This window comes from Phodopus roborovskii, unplaced genomic scaffold, assembly GCF_943737965.1.
Source record: "Phodopus roborovskii unplaced genomic scaffold, PHOROB, whole genome shotgun sequence".
NCBI lineage: Eukaryota > Metazoa > Chordata > Mammalia > Rodentia > Cricetidae > Phodopus > Phodopus roborovskii.
In genome coordinates, this window is record NW_026126407.1 from 7,320,862 (window position 1) to 7,338,018 (window position 17,157).

A 17,157-nucleotide genomic window follows, 5' to 3' on the forward strand; every position below is an offset into this window, starting at 1 on the left:
TTTCTCAGACCTTCACTTGTATGTACCAAAGCATGTGTGTGTGTGTGTGTGTGTGTGTGTGTGTAAACACATATACAATAAGTAAATAAATGTAAAAGTTTGGACATAATGGAACACGCCTTTAAACCCAGCACTCAGGAGGCAGAGGGAAGAGTTCATTGCAAGCCTGGTCTACAGAGTGAGTTCCAGGACAGCCAGGGCTACTTAGAGGGACCTTGACAATGGATGGATGGATGGATGGATGGATGGATGGATGGATGGATGGATAAATGAATGATTGATTGATTGATAGACACACAGACAAAGTGTTGAGAGTAATAGAAGATACCTACCTTACTGGTTGGTGTCTTGACCTCTGGCTTGTGCACATACAGGTGGAGCACATGTACCCAAATGCACATATTCACACACAACATACACTCATTCATACTATATACCTCCACAGACACAAAAATAAAAAACAGCTACCTTTACATCTAAAACAGGTGGTCTTGTTCCAACTCATATATATGGATATATAAATGTTTATATATGTATGTGTCTGTATACATTTGTGTATACATTCATTTGAATCAGAATCCAAAGTAAATTTACATGGTATGGAGGCCTTCTAATACCCGTATGTTCCTCCTTGTATCTTTTTCCCTGACTGTTTACGTCTACAATACCAAGTCATTTATCTCTAATCCTTTGTTTCCCATAGTCTCTATTTTTGCTTATGGTATCCCTATAAAGGTTACCTAGGTTTTCTGTAGAGTGGATTTGGTGTATTATTTTAATGTGCTATTGTATTCATCTCTATATTTCATTTAACGTGTGTATGTATTGTAAGATGAAACACGTTATCGCGGTTAAATAAGGATCAGGAGAAACAAATAGGCCGAATAGATGTTTATTCAGGGAGAAATAACTTACAACCTAGACAGATGAACACCAGGAAATTCAACCCTCCTGTCCGAGTCACGCCAGCAGGGGGCAGGAGAGCTTTTCCCCGGCTCTCCCTCCAACTTCCTTCCACAGGTCACTTCCGCCCATGGCTCCACCCCCAATGGGCGTGGTCAGTGCCACAGAAGGACTATCTCACTACAACACGTTTTTAATACTGTATTTTAATTTTAAATTTTATTTTAATTTAATTTTATGTTTGTGAATGTTTTGGCTGCATGTGTGTGTGTGCACCACGTGTGTCTTGTGTCTACAGAGGGTGTAAGAAGGTATCAGATATTCTGAAACTGGAGTTACAGATGGTTGTGAGCTACCATGTGGGAGCTGGGGATCTCACTCGGATCCTCTGGAAGAGCAGCCAGCTTTTACCTACTGAGCCATTTCTCCTGGCCTCAATGTGAATTTGTGGTGGCAGGGATTTTTTTTAGACAATTTCTCTGTGTAACAGTCCTTGTAGACCAGACTGGCCTCAAACTCACAGAGATCCGCCTACCTCTGCGTCCTGAGTGCTGGGATTAAAGGTGTGTGCCACCATTGCCTGGCTTCTAGATGAAAATTTTAAAGACTGTGTGTGTGTGTGTGTGTGTGTGTGTGTGTGTGTGTGTGTGTGTGTGTGTGCGCGCGCGCGCGCGCATGCAACTTTGTGGTTATGTATGTATACATGTGTTTGTGGGGAGGTACCTTTGGAAGCCAGAGATGATATATTCCCTGGAGCTGGGCTTAAAGGCAGTTGTGACCTGTTAGATGTTGGTGCTGGGAACTAAACTCAGGTTCTTGGCAAGAACAGTATACAATTTAATCACTGAGCCATCTCCCTCCAGCCTAGATACAGCTCAGGCTGGCCTCTAACTCACTGTGCATCTGAGGTGATCCTTGAACTCTTGATCCCAAATGCTGGAATTACAAGCATGCCTCACCACATTTGGCTTAGCAGGATATTTTAACAGATTATCCATATCCAATTCATAGCAGATCATTTTTTTCAGGCTTGTTTTATTAAAGTGGCAGGACCCTGGCAGGATAACTTGATACGGGTAGATGTACTGCATGTAAAGTCCAGCCTTGGGCAGCCAGACCATCCAAAGAGTAAAGCATGATAATTGCTTAATCTTTGCTCGGGTTTACCCGCCCTTTTCTTTGCCACTGGCAACTCTTCTGTCATCCCACCTGCCTGTGGTTATATTACTTTCAAATTCCATGTTTCTGTTCCAATCTGCATGGGATGTGCATGTGTGTGCACACATTGGCATTTGTACGTGAACATGCAAAGCCAAGGTTTGGGAGTTATCGTCCTTAATTACTTTTTCACTTCTGGGGCAGGGTCTTAGTCAAGCCCAGAGCTCCCCAATCTGACCTGTCTTGCTAGCCAGCTGGCACTGGGGTTCTCTTATCTCAAAGATGGAATTACAGGCAGATTGCCACATCCACCTGGCATTTGTGTGGACTCTGGGTGTCTGAACTCCAAGTGCTCACACTCAGTATGCCCAAGCACTTTAACTATCGAGCTATCTCCTTCTATCAGTTCTTTTTAATCTGCAGATGGGTTCATGACATCTTGTCCCAGTAGGTATTAAATGACATCTTTGGGCTGTTGCTTAATTAGGCACTGTAGCTGCCTACCAGCCTTTCAATAAAGTGCAGTCTAGTAGAGTGAAGGAAAGCAATCACTAATTAATAGAGAGCTTAAAACTAAAAGAAGTGTTGTGAAGGGATGAAATCACGGCTGCAATAGGACAAAGAAACCTGATCTAAATAGAGACCAAGGAAATGTCTTTTGAAATGATATTTAAGATGAAGGGGTGTAGCTTTGTGGTAAAGCATTCGCCTAGCATGAATAAGTCCTTGGTTCAATTCCAAGTTTGAGATAAGAGATAAAAAAGTACATAGTAGATGAAGCAGATTGAGAGGAAAAAAATCAGTGGACCGTCGTGGTGTAGGCTTGGTGGCAGGAGGAAGCATAGCTTATGCCAGGAACTGAAAGAAAACAGCTGGGCTGGAGGGCAGCACACTTAGAATTGCTGAGGTGAGATGAGCTGGGGGCTGGTATTGTAGCAGAACCAGACCATGAAGCCACACGAGCTGTTGTGTGTGTCTGTGTGTGTTCATGCATGTACACAAGTATCTGTGCCCATACCTGTGGAAGCAGGGGTGCCATCTACTTTTCTTTTTGAGATGGCTACACTGGCCTGGAACTTGCTGGTTATGCTTGGCTGACTGCCCAGCAAGACTCAGGGCTCCTTCTGTCTCTCTCTCCCCAGGACTGGAACTATGCACATTGCCGCCACATCTGACTTGTTATCTGGGTGTTAGGGATCAAACTCAGGTCCTCTGGGTGTTAGGGATCAAACTCAGGTCCTCATGCTTGCACAGCTATTTCTATTCTCAGCCCCCAATAGCTAAAATTTTAAACTGTCTACTACCATAATTGCTTTTCACTGGGAAAAAGTAATGGTTTAGATAAGTATATGCTTCTGAAAACAGGTTAGGATTTTGTATTTAATAATCTAAATTCTCATGTCAGTGGCTCTGTGAAGATAATGGCACATGCAAGATGTACTGTTTTAATTAAGGGACTAGATAGGAAGTAAATACCCCTATAGTCATATAAAAAAAAAAATAAAACAAACATTGATGTGTGAATGAAGAGTTTACGTAGGAATTAACACTTCACAAGTTATTCAAGAATGAGAAAAAGTTAATAAAGATGCAGTTTATTAGCCAGACAATCACTAAACTTCTTAGCTCTTCTCAAAGCTCCAGAGTTCTGTATTCTAACTTGTATCTGTTTGTCTTTGTAGGAGAGTAGTTATTTTGATGGACTTGGAAGTTGTGAAATCAGCTGAAGAGGTTGGAATAAAGATTGGGAATCCAGTGCCCTATAATGAAGGTAAAATCCTCCTTATAGGTTGTAGCCCTCAATTAGATACTGCTTTATATATAGATCCAGAATGTGACTGTGTGACTTAGTAGTCTTAATAATAAAATGGTGATTTGGTGAACTAGAAACCAGGTCATTCTGTCTGTTTCTTGTTGCTTTATTTTATTATTAATTTGTTGGTTGGTTTTTTAAGACAGGGTTTCTCTGTGTAACCCTGGCTGTCCTGGTACTCACTCTGTAGACAAGGCTGGCCTTGAACTCACAGAGCTCCACCTGTCTCTATTCCCTGAATGCTGGGATTAAAGGTGTGTGCTACCATTGCTCAGCTTCTTTTACTGTTTCAATACTGAAGAAATGATATGTGAATAAATGAGGAGAAATTTAAGAAAGACAGTGAACACTCGCATGATTTTTCAGGTTAGCCTGTTCTGCAGAATGAGACCCTATCAAGCCCCTCTGATGGGAGATGTCATTCTGTAAATATGTTTCTCATACTAGTTAATGAATAAAGCACTGTTGGCCAATAGGAAAGGAAGATAGGCGGGACTAGGAGACAAGGAGGAAAGAGGAAGTAGCAAGGAGGGTCAAGATGGAGAGACTGGGGAGACTAGACGCAGACTAGATAAGACCATGTGGAAATAGTAGATTAACAGAAATGGGTTAATAATTAAGACAGAGCTAGCTGATGAAAAACAAGTAGCTGGCTAACAGCATTATATCAAATACAGAGTCTCAGTGTGTTAAATTGGGGCTGGCGCGGCAGCAGGACAAGACCAGCGGCAGGTGGAAAAACACTACTCCTTACACCCCTCCTCCCAAAAATTGAATTGTGAATTTTAATCTTTTAGTATGTGTGTGTATGAAGACAGCACGTATGTACAGATCAGAGGACAACTCTCAGGAATCTGTTCTCTCCTGTCTCCAGGAGATGGGATCCAGGGATGGAATTCCTCTAATCATTAGGTGTTTGGGTGCTTCTTGTCCAGTCCATCCTCTGCCTGGGGTGCTGGGGTTACATGTGAGCCATTTTGCTGGGCCACTAGATTCTTTTTTCATCAGGTTGAACAAATTTTACTTCTTTTTCATACTCATTGACATTTTTGTTAAGAATGAATGGTGCATTCAAATGCCTTTTCTATGTATATTAATAATCGAATTCCTTTTCTATTTCAGTTAGCTAATATAGTGAATTATAATTGATTTTTAGATGCCAAAGCATCCTGGAATTTCTGGGATAAGTCTGGATTTGTGGTATATTATCCTTTTCACATATTTGGATTTGCTTTTGCTGAGTCTACCTGATTTGGTTTTGTTTAAGTGTTTTTTTTGCATTTTTTAAAGATTTATTTTTATTATTTTTAATTATGTTTTTGTGTCTCTATGCTTGGAAGGCAGACATGTTAGGCTCTCTCCTAAGTTATAGGCAGTTGTGAACTGCCTGATGTGAGTGCTGGTAACTAAACTCTGGTCCTGTAAGGATAGTGCATGTTCTAAGCCACTGAGCCATCTCTCCAGGTTCCCCCCCCCCCCCAGTAATTTTAATCTGTGTTTTTGTGTGTGTCAGTTTGATTTTGGGATATGAGTGATCCTAACCACACAGGGTGATCTGGAGAATATTCATTTTACATTTCTAGGTTCATGTAGAACCCCTGCTATTTCTTTCTTAAATGTACAGTTGAATTCACTAGTGATGGCTTGACCCAGGGGCTTCCCCAAACATCACCCTGTTGCCTCAGCCACCACTATGCCACCATGCCTGGCTCATACAACAGTGCTAATGCAAGTGTATTTGATTTGTAAGTGTGGAGATTTTCTAAAGATCTTTTTTGTTACTGATAATTTAATTCCCTATGATAAACAACAGATGTGTGTCTCAAATTCTGTTAAATTGATGGAGTCTTATTTTTAGTTGTGCCTCAGATTATAATACTTTTTGGTAAATGTATCAATACTTTAAGAGAATGTATGTAGTTGTACAGTGTTTCATAAATGTCAGAACTGGTTAGTGTAGTTCAGGTACTCTGGCTTCTTCCTGACTTTTTGTTTGTTTTATCAATAGAGAGAGGAATTCTGACCCCTACAACTGTAATCATGGGTTTATGTTTCTTTTGAAGTTCTCTTAACTTTCTTCCTATATTTTGAGGCCCTATTCTGAAGTATGTGGCCATTTAGAATAACTGTCTTTTTGAGGATCTGCCTCCTGTGGAGTGCTTTTCTTTATCCACCTGATTGTCACATAAACCAAACCACTTTCTCTAAGTCATCTTGGATGCCTTTTCCCATAATCTTATTATTAATGTATTTATATTGTTAGCACAAATTTGTATTGCATTTGAATTTTTTAAAGCAGTATATAGTTGTCTTCTTTTGTTGTCCAGTTTGATAATTTCTGCTTGAACTTTTCTTTTACATTTATTTATTTTGTGTGTGAGTGTGTTTTAAAAATAGAGCCTCATGGGCCCCTCCAATCTCTGTGTTAGCATTTTGACTGGCAGACTGGAGAAATGGCTCAGAGGTTAAGAGCATTGGCTGCTTTTCCAGAGGTTCTGAGTTCAGTTCCCAGCAACCACATGGTGGCTCACAGCCATTTGTAAAAAGATCTGGTGCCCACTTCTGGCATGTAGGCATACACGAAGGCAGAACACTGTCTAAATAAATAAATTGTTAAAAAGGGAGTGGGGCCTGGAGAGATGGCTCAGTGGTTAAGAGCACTGGCTGCTCTTCCAGAGGTCCTGAGTTCAATTCCCAGCAACCACATGGTGGGCTCACAGCCATCTATAATACGATCTGGTACACTCTTCTGACCCAAAGGGATACATGCAGGCAGAACACTGTGTGCATAATAAATAAATATATCTAAAAAAAAAAAAGAGGATGAGATAGTGAGGGCAGAGGCCCTGTCTTGTCCAGCAGACACTGTTTTGTTTAGGTCCTCCCTGACCTCTTGTTCTTACAGGTCGTCCCCTCCCCCGTCTCTTTTCATGATGTCACTGAGACTTGGGGTGTGTGTGGGTGGGTGGGTGTTAGAGATGTCCCATTTGTGGCTGAGCACACCACTGATACTCATTTTCTGTGTGTGTGTGTGTGTGTGTGAGAGAGAGAGAGAGAGAGAGAGAGAGAGAGAGAGAGAGAGAGAGAGAGAGAGAGAGAGAGATGTCCCATTTGTGGCTGAGCACACCACTGATGCTCATTTTCTATACTCTGATCATCTATGGGTTTTTGTTGCTTCAAGAAATGTGAATTGGGGGCCAGAAAGATGGTCCAGCAGTTAAGAGCTCTTGATAAATAATAATGTTCCATTCCCAGCAGCCATGTAACATGCCTGATGCCCACATACACTTATAACATTGGCTCCAAAAAAGGTGAGGCAGGAGGATTACTGGGACTTGGTGGCTTGTAGCCTAGCCAAGGAACAGGAGCCCCAGGTTCAGACAGAAACCCTGCCTCAAAGTAATGGTCAGGAAGTGTACAAGACACCCCCCACCAATAAACCATAGACAAACAGAAATGGAAATTATCATTTGCTATTTCCTGGGCAGATTTTTGATATCCAGAAGTCTTTGTTTCAAAGCTTTTCATTATTGTGAAAATGTGTTTAAGTATATAAGTTGTGTGAATGAATCGATTGGAAAATTTTACTTATATGTTCAATATTATCTTTATTTAATATTGGTATGTTTGACTATCATGTTTGCTCATAAAATTATATAGTTTTTAAAAATTTAAATTTAACAAAAACTTAAAAAAAAAAAGATAGTATAACTATTAAGTCCATTGGTAGTGGACTTTAATCCCAGCACTCTTGGAGGCAGAGGCAGGCTGATCTCCTGAGTTCCAGGACAGCCTTGGTCTACAGAGAGAGTTCTAGGACAACCAGGGCTACATACACAGAAAACCCTGTCTTGAAAAAAGAAAAAGAAAGAAAAGAAACTTAAGATGGTATCTTTGTCTTTTACATATTTTATGTGTGTGGGTGTTTTGCCTGCATGGATATAAAACCTACCATGTGCGTTCAGTGCTCAGAGGCCAGAAGAGGGTGTTGGCTCCCCTGGAACTGGAGTAACGGGGCTGTGAGCCTCCATCTAGTTGCTGTGCTGAAGCATTTCTCCAGCTTTAATGTTTGTTTTAAGTTTTGAGTAGAGCTGCATGATTCTGAAATCAAAACTACAGGATTGTGTTGAGAGTCATACTCCATCCTGGCCACTGCATTTTGCACCCACTGCTGCCCTTCATAAATTACACATTTTAGGGTCTCTTTATCCTTCAGGAGCTACACAACAATTAACCTCCTCTTAAATCCTCCTCTTGTACCCCACATGGATAAAACCAAAAAGAAACAAGAATTTGGTAGGTAAAGAGCAGTATGGCACAAGTTTTAGTTTGTTTATGAGTGAGATTAATCCTTTTAAATGTTTAAGAGCCCCTTTGCTTTAGTTTTTTGGCTTCTGGGCTGGGTTTTTTTTATTATTATTATTATTACTATTGGCCTGTTTTCTTGTGTGTTTGTCTTTTCTTCTCAATTTCTAAGAGTTCTTTTAAAAGTAGGGAGTGTTGTCCTTTGATTCAGATATGAGTTATGAACTCCCCCCCCCCCCCCCGTGTGTGTGTGTGTGTGTGTGTGTGTGTGTGTGTGTGAGATATTTCAATTTCCTTTCTCCATCTCTTCCCATGTCTCTCCCATCATTCCCTCTCAAATTTATAGCCTCTTTTTCTTTGTTATTGCATCGTCCCTACCCACACACTCCTAAAGTGCAACTGCCTGAATCCAAGTTGTAGATTCTTTGTGACTTTCTTATGATATTTTGCCTTACAGTGGTTTTTTTGTTTTTTTTTTTTTTTACTTGTTCTATTTATTTATTTAAATGTGTGTGGTAGTTTGAATGTAACTGGCCCCCATAATCTCAGAGGGAGCAGCACTATCAGGAGATGTGGCTTTGTTGGAGGAAGTGTGTCACTGAAGGGGTAGGCTTTAAGGTTTCCTGTGCTCGGGGTACCTCTAAGTGTCTCAGTCGACTTCCTGTTGCCTGCAAGATTTTGCAGTCAGCTCCAGCATTAACATCTGCCTGCATACCACCATGATCCCCACCATGATGATTGTGAACTGAACCTCTGAAACTGTAAGCAAGCCACCCCAAGTAAATGTTTTCTTTTCAAGAATTGCCATGGTCATGGTGTCTCTTCACACCAATAAAAACAATAGGGCAGAATGGTACCAGGAACTGGGGTATTGCTTTGATAGTTTGGACCATGCATTTATTTGGAGGAATTTAGACTTGGTACTTTGGGTTATGAGAGCAGTAGCATGCTTTAAGCACTGCTTAATAATGAACCATACTAGTAGGAACATGGAAGACAAAAATGCTAAACATTATTTGAACTGTTGGGGGATCACTCAAGAGGTTTTAGAGGAAAAAAATTTAGTATGTTGCCTAGAGATGTTCTTGTGATATTTTAGTAAAGAAAGTGGCTCCCTTTGCCCTTGTCCAAAGAGTCTGCCTGAAGCTAATGTGAAGAGTTTTGGATTAATTTTGTTGGCAGAAGAAATCTCAAACCAGCCTAGTGTAGACTGTGTCGTGTGGATATTAGTGGTAACTCTAATGAAGATTTGTAATGAAAAGGAGCAAACTGAGCAGGGTAAATTACAAAAAAGTAAATTTTGAGGAGCAAAAGAGTACTAGGAAGTAGAATGAAGCTAAATTCTATGCTCAAGGAGATAAACAGGTGCCACTGCAGTGGACCATTTACCATTTTTACATGCACAGCACATGCACAGTGGCCTTAAATCAGTTGCATTGTTTAATCTTCCCCAAGTGAATCTGCAGATGTATCCAGCACTCCATTTCCCACTTCTGTCTCTGGTTATTCTCTTTTACCTCCTGTCACTGACTTTGAGGGTCCTTCTGAGCGGCAGTTATCCTACCACGTACATCTGTTTACATATATGTGTGGGGAAGCCATAGATCATGTCTGGTGTTTTTTGGTCACTCTCCATCCTATTTTCCGAGACAGGCTTTCTCACTGAACCTAGTGAGCTCTGGGAATCTGCCTGTCTTTGCCTGCCTAGTTCATCTTTACTTTTCAGTACGCCCATCCAGGTATTAAACTAGGATCTTTATACTCACTCTGTCAACCGAGCTGTTCCCTTGGTCCTCATTTACCTTTTTATGGACATGAATGTATGTCCAGTGACTGTCCAGTTCAATCAGATGTATGCAGCAGCAGGCATGGCTCTGAAAATGGGATTTCCTACTGTATCTTATATAGAAAAGGAATGGCCCGTCAGATGGCTCAGCAAGTAAAGGCATTTGTCCCCAAGCCTGATGGCCTTTGTTCCATCCCCAGGACTCATAAAGTGGAAGGAGAGAACTGACTCCCTCAAGATGTCCTCTGACCTCCACACAGATGCAAGCAGAAATAAATATTTTTAAAGGAGAGAATTTAGCTAGAAGATAGGGGGTTGCTTTTAATAATATGTTTTATGATGCAAGTAAACATACACTTTTTTAACTGCTTTCCTTCCATGTTGTTCACTAGCAACTTCTCTTTTCCTTGCTGATTTTAAAAGGCTTCACTTAGGACGTTTCAACTGGACTGGGTGGTGGTGGTGAAAACCTAAACACAGCACTGGGAGGCGGAGGCAGGCCTGCTGCTCTAAAGAGCAAATTCCAGGACTATGTAGAAAAGCCCTGTCTCCAAAGAAAAATCTTTATGTGTTTCTCACAAGATAGATTTCCACACAGTTTTCCCATGTCTTATGACTGTAAATCCTAGCATAATGGAAAGACTAAACAATCTGTGCAGGGTTTCGTTGTCAGTTAGGCTGTGCCCTTTTCCTATGTAAATAAGGAATTTCAATCATAATCAGTTCTATTGAATCTTTTAAACTTTATGCTAAGTGTATTTGCCTCTAATGGCACAATTACATCTCATTTCCCTGTGCCACTTAAGAGTAATTTTGGGAAAAAACGAACTAAATGGGGATGTAACATGCCTGGTGAGTTAGGACCTTGGAGGCATTGGAGAAGGGATAGGCACAGTGCAGGGGGAGATTCCCCACCTGTGCTCACCACGTTAGATATTTCAGGGCCTTCTGGGTGTATCTTTTAGCTGCCCTTGTAAGCTGCAGGCGGGTGCTCTGGGTGAGTGGCCCAAATTAGGCTGACTTTGGCCTTAAGAACCAATCACAGAGATGAACTCCAACTCATAAATTAGTTATTTTTAAAACATAGGGGTATGCAATTTACAATTGTAACATTCTTCAACTCCATAAACATTTGTATAAAGGGTGAAGGGCAAATACATACTCTCACAGTGTGGTGTTTCTTATTTTCTGCTTGAGAGACATGCTCATTTCCCCTCCTTTTTATCTCCCTGTTGCCTTGACACGGCCGCCTCTGAACTCCGTTCTCATCTCTCCCTGCTGTGACAGTTCCTAGCACTTCACGGTACCTGCAACTCTTTCAACTCATATTTTCCACCAGCTGTCAGTTGCAAAATAAGGTTGCTTTGTCTGGGGGGAAAGGGTAGAATCCTTTCTGAGCGTCTCCTTTTTCTTTGAAGCTGAAGCACTTGAGGGACAATTGAGCTGCTTTTAGGTTTCCTTACCACCCAGCTTTCTCTTCTGATAGATCCTGCCATGAATACCAGGTCCTGTTGATGACATCGATTTGTTGCTATGGAAATAGTGGTGGTATCCCAGATTCAGCCCAGTGACTTTACTGCGGGTTCTTGCTGGAGAAATGGGCAGGGCATTAGGGAGAACCTCATTAAAACTGAAAGCTGTCAGTTCTAAACAGTTAAAAGGTAAATGTAAACAACCTTTACTATACACAGACAAAAAAGCAAGCAAGCCCTTTGCAAATGCCTGGTGTGCATCTGGGCACTGGGTGTGCATTCTGACCCTCCAAGACCAAAGGAGTGGGGTTTCCTAGGGTATTTACTACTCTCATTGAAATCTCTTGACTGGGTTTGCACTGAAACAGCCTTTCTTTTGATTTCCAGGACATGGGCAGCAACAAGTAGCCCCTTCCCCAGCCCCAGCCCCAGCTCCAGCCCAGGCAGCCACACCACCAGTCAGCAAGCCCCAGCCACAGAGTGGGAGCTTGGGAATGGGTAAGTTGTTACTCAAGAGTATCAGGAGTGATGGGTCGGAGATCCAAAGAATGTTTTAAAATTTACTTTGAGCCAGGCGGTGGTGGCACACACCTTTAATTCCAGTAATCAGGAACCAGAGGCAGGTGGATCTCTGTGAGTTCAAGGCCTGCCAAAGCTACACAGAGAACCCTGTCTTGAACCACCAAAAAAAAAAAAATAAAAAATAATAATGATAATAAAATAAAATTTACTCTGAGACTTGAAATTTTCAAAATTCATGGTTTAAGCACAGTAGCCTAGGCCAACACTTAGAGGTAGAGGCAGGGGAATCAGGAGTTCACCAGCCAAGCCTACCTAGTGGCACCCTGCCTCAAAGGGTTTGGGGGAGGTAGGTGTGTGGAAAGAGGGAGTGGCTCAATAGTTTTAAGAGCATGCATTGATTTTCTAAAGGACCTGAGTTTGATCCCCTGTCAGGCAGCTCACAACTGCCTGTAACTCTAGCTCCAGAGGATCTGATGCCCCTGTAGGCACCCACACACGGCACACTCAGACACACATATGTACATACATGAGTGAAAAGTAACAAATATTTTTGAAAAGCATTTTGGCATAGGAGGGAGATTTGAAATTAGAATTTTGTTCATTGAAAGCTGAAGCTTTATAGGTAATAGTGTCCATAGATAGAAAGGATCTCATTGGTCAGTAGACCTTGATTGTGCTCCTTTTGCATGAAGGACAGCTGTGTAGCTTGGTAAAAGGAAGCAAGGAGATCACAGTACTAGGCTTTGTATCTTGACCAAAAATTGGCTTTTAGTCTCTGTTCCTAACTGAACACTGCTCTGTAGATTTCATCCTAGACTGTCTTACCCTGTAGCAGTATTGAGATTACACATTGGCGATAGATGTCCTTTCCTGGGTCCTTAGTTAGTGTCTATCCTTTCTTGTGGCATGGCCATAATGAGAATTAATTTTAAGCAAAGGAATGGTTGTCTGGCAGGGGAAATGACTTAGTGAATAAAAGCACTTGCTGCACAACCATGAAGATCTGAGTTCAAATCCTGAGTGCCCATATCATATAAAAAGCCAAGTATAGTAGCAAGAGCATCTCTATTGACAGTACCTTTGGGAGATCAGAGGTGGAGACAAGCCAATCTCTGGAAGCTTATGGGCTGCTAACTTGGCACATGCGGTGGAAAGATAACAAAGGGAATGTGTTTCAAAAAAGTTGGGTTTTTTGAAATTATCACGTGTCCTCCACATACGTACCATAGCATGTCACACAGTACACACACATACGCACTACACTTCAAGAAAAATGAAATGATTGCCCTTTTCTTGGTGTGTTTATACAGGTTCTACTATGGCTAAGACGTATGGTGCCTCAAAGCCATTTGGAAAACCTGCTGGAACTGGCCTGCTGCAACCTTCAGGAGGGACACAGTCCAAAGTGGTACCCATCGCCAGCCTCACCCCTTACCAATCCAAGTGAGTTGTCGCATAGGACAAGGGTGGGACCCATTACCAAATGGTCTAGGAAGTTACTGTGAGCTCTTATGGACTTCGTGTAAACTTCTGGGTCGCTACCACATAGGATGTCTTTCTTATTTTTTTGAGCTAAAAGATACAAATTGTGACAACCTTTAACACGTTTATCAAAAAATAAAAAAATAAAAATGGTAAAAGTAGCAGTCTGCCATAGCCTATGGAGGTTTTGTCATTTTTGAAAAATTTGAAGTTTAAATTATTTACAGATAGGCTTAGGAATTGTATGTATTTGTGCTAATTCACAATTTATCTCATATAAATAGACGACTTTTAGTTCAAAACTTGTTACTATGATTTATTTGGCTAAGATCATCTGTCCAATTTGTATTAGCCACATTAATTTGCCCCAAACATGAATTTCTTTGATACTACTTTTTCCATTATAAATTAATTAAAGCATTGAACATTAGCAGGCTTTTTTTTCCCTCCAGAATTCTTTAAGGTGGGTTCTTATTTATCCTGCAATACTTGGTAAAATGTGGGAGATAATTTCTCCTGTAAAATTCTAAGTGAGGAAATCAGTGTGCTCAAATTCTGTTTTCAAGATGGCACCAGGGTTTCGGGTTTGGGGCTCCTTTTTAGTGGTCTCTCTCTTGGGTCATACCACTTGGTAGTGTTTCCTTTGGTGGCCCATGAATGCCATGCTTTGTAGGCTTGTGTTTATATTTGTCATGCATTAGAAATGAGGCAGATATTTGATAGTGATTGTGTCAGTCCCTATAATTGAAAACGGTGGCAAAATATAATTGCTGGTATAACTGCATTTTTTTTTCTCTTGGAACCTTCATTAAAGGGATATTGTTGCCTTGGTGATGTTTTTTGAGGAAGGGAGAAGGTTTATAAATTTACTTATTTGACAGGAGAATGAGTTAGTGTTAAACTACCTGATATATTTTACTGTTTGCTTATTCTGTAAACTGTCAAACCTGTATGTCATCTTGGGGTTTTAATTAGCTGGATTAAAATACAGCTAGCATCGACAGATAAACTCTGCATGAGAGAAGAAAGGCCACAGGAAGATGATTTCTGCTTATCTTTAGTCCAAGTAAGAAAGATTACACACACTAACGTCATTTGTTTGCTTTTTTAGGTGGACTATTTGTGCCCGTGTCACCAACAAAAGTCAGATCCGTACTTGGAGCAATTCCCGAGGGGAAGGGAAGCTTTTCTCTATAGAACTTGTAGATGAAAGTGTGAGTATTTGACACATGGGAAGGTGTTGGCCTTCAAGACTTGGGCTCAGCTCTGAGACCCATGCAGTGGCAAATACCAGTTTGGCAGAAAGAAATATGGTTGTCACTGTGGCTTTCCATCTATTGTAGTTATTTTGTTTGTTAGTTTGTTTTGTTTTGGGGGCAAGGGTTTCTCTGGTAAACTCTGGCTATCCTGGAACTAGCTGTATAGACTAGGCTGTCTTGAACTCAGAGATCCGCCTGTCTCTGCCTTCCTAGTGCTGGGATTAAAGGCATGTGCTGCTAATGCTGCCACTGCCCACCTTCACCACCACCTGGCTGTTGTAGATTTTTGGTGCTTTCTCGAGGATAGGGCTAAACATCAGATCAAATACTCCTTCCTAACAGAGAGCTTTTGTAACAATACAAGTTAGCATACTGTAAATAGCCTCATGTGCTGGAGAGACTGCAGCGCTCTAATTAATTGCTGGGTATCCTGGGTTGTGATCCTTGCTAAAGAGCAGTGAGTGCATTTGCCTCCAGCAGAAGGTGGGCAACAGTTTCCAAGCTTTGACTGCTTTGTGGGGATGGTTTCTGTCCTTACATACACATAACGCTTTATTTAAAGCAAAATGCAAGTGCTGGAGAGATGTTCTTCCAGAGGACCTGGGTTCAATTCCCAGCACCCACATGGTGGCTCATAACCATCTGTGACTCCAGTTTCAGGGGTCCAGCACCCTCTCCTGGCCTCCTTTCAAGCATCAAACGTGCAACTGGCACAACACCCATGCATACAAAATAAACAAAATGATACTAGTGAGGTCAGAACTTTGAATGTTTCTCCCCCTCCTCTTCCTCTTGTTGTGGTATAGCTTGGCAAATTCTTAACTCTGGTGGTAGATTCAGTTATTGGAAACTAACTTCCTGCAGGTTGTTTGGGTAAGATTTCAACCATTTAGTTAGGTTTCTTACCACCCAACCTTAACATATTGCCTGACAAAAGAGTAACAGTGAAATCAAATCTCGAGCAACTTGAAAGCATGACTTGTTAGAACATTTTTGGCAACAGCTCCTGACTGTGAAGTAACCCATCATTTAGGTTGCAGGCATAAGGAAGACTGCTGAATCATTGGGGTTCAGCACGATTTCCTGTGGGCTTTGAGCCTGTCACTCAGGACCCAGAACTTTTTGTTTTCATTATTGGAATATTAAAGGCTTCCTTTTAAAAATGTTTTAGATAACATTTTACAAAATATTTTAGTTTGTGTGTGTGGGTATGCATGTGTAAAGGCTAGAGCACAACTTGGTGGCCTTCCACCTTTACATGGGTTCTGAGGATCGAACTGGGTGACCAAGCTTGCACTTGCATTTTGCCTTTATCTACCAAACCATCTGACAGCCTCCTTATTTTACATTTTTAACTTAGATGGTTCAGTCATGCCTAAGGGCTCAGCTAGTTGAACTTCTCTCATTTTATCAAAACCGATGGCTTGAAAGTGTGGGAGTATATGTAGGTTTCTGGGCTGTCTGCAGCCCTTTGGGTCACTTGTAGTGCTGCTACAGATGTTATCGTAATGCCAGAATGGCCGACTCTCACTCTTCAGAGTAGGTGTCTAGCAGCGCAGTTCTCATGTGCTCTCACTTGCTCTTGCAGGGTGAAATCAGAGCGACTGCTTTCAATGACCAGGTGGACAAGTTCTTTCCCCTTATTGAACTGAACAAGGTAAGACCGAGTTGAGTCAGAGCCAAGAAGCTGGCCAGTAAGTGCCACAAGCACAGTTGGCAGGTTGCATTGTGGGTAAGGGTGTTGATGGGCTGACTAGCATTCCTTGACTTGGTCTCTTTTGCAGGTGTATTATTTCTCAAAGGGCACTCTGAAGATCGCTAACAAGCAATTCTCAGCTGTTAAAAATGACTACGAGATGACCTTCAACAATGAGACTTCTGTCCTTCTCTGTGAAGATGGCCATCACTTACCCACAGTTCAGTTTGATTTCACAGGGATCGGTGACCTGGAGAGCAAGTCTAAAGACTCACTTGTAGGTCCGTCCAGGGTTGAGAGTGAAGAGTGTGATTATATCTCCAGTGTTTGGGGTGCTGTACAACTGAACATGCTTGCCATGCATCCCTTGGTTGTGTTTTAAGAGGGGCCTTGATCTGTGCTGTTACAATTTGTTTTGTGTTTCAGACATAATCGGGATCTGCAAGAGCTATGAAGATTCAACAAAAATCACAGTAAAATCTAACAACAGAGAAGTTGCTAAGAGAAATATCTATCTGATGGACATGTCAGGGAAAGTGGTGACTGCAACCCTGTGGGGAGAAGACGTGAGTCCTTGCATTGACAGTCCATGGGTGGGGTGCTTGTCCTTCTGAGCTGTGGGCTTTAGCTGCAGGGGGACAGAGTTGGCCTGTCTAGCACTTACTCTGTGAGATGATCGCTTACTTCAGCTTCCCTTGGTGGGCTGTCCCTTACTCTACCTCAGGAAGGTGGAGAAGATTGGTTTCCTGGAAGGCTAAGCG

The 17,157-nt window shown here is 41.6% G+C and overlaps 1 protein-coding gene across 1 annotated transcript in view; it reads left to right on the forward strand.

Moving 5' to 3' along the window:
- Positions 1–17,157, forward strand: part of Rpa1 (replication protein A1) — a 49,498-nt gene that overhangs the window by 18,061 nt on the left and 14,280 nt on the right. The window contains exons 5-11 of the mRNA XM_051180024.1: positions 3,744–3,832; positions 11,825–11,935; positions 13,270–13,402; positions 14,553–14,655; positions 16,289–16,357; positions 16,485–16,677; positions 16,823–16,962. Coding sequence (XP_051035981.1) covers positions 3,744–3,832; positions 11,825–11,935; positions 13,270–13,402; positions 14,553–14,655; positions 16,289–16,357; positions 16,485–16,677; positions 16,823–16,962 — 838 coding nt within the window. The remainder of the gene's footprint in view (positions 1–3,743; positions 3,833–11,824; positions 11,936–13,269; positions 13,403–14,552; positions 14,656–16,288; positions 16,358–16,484; positions 16,678–16,822; positions 16,963–17,157) is intronic.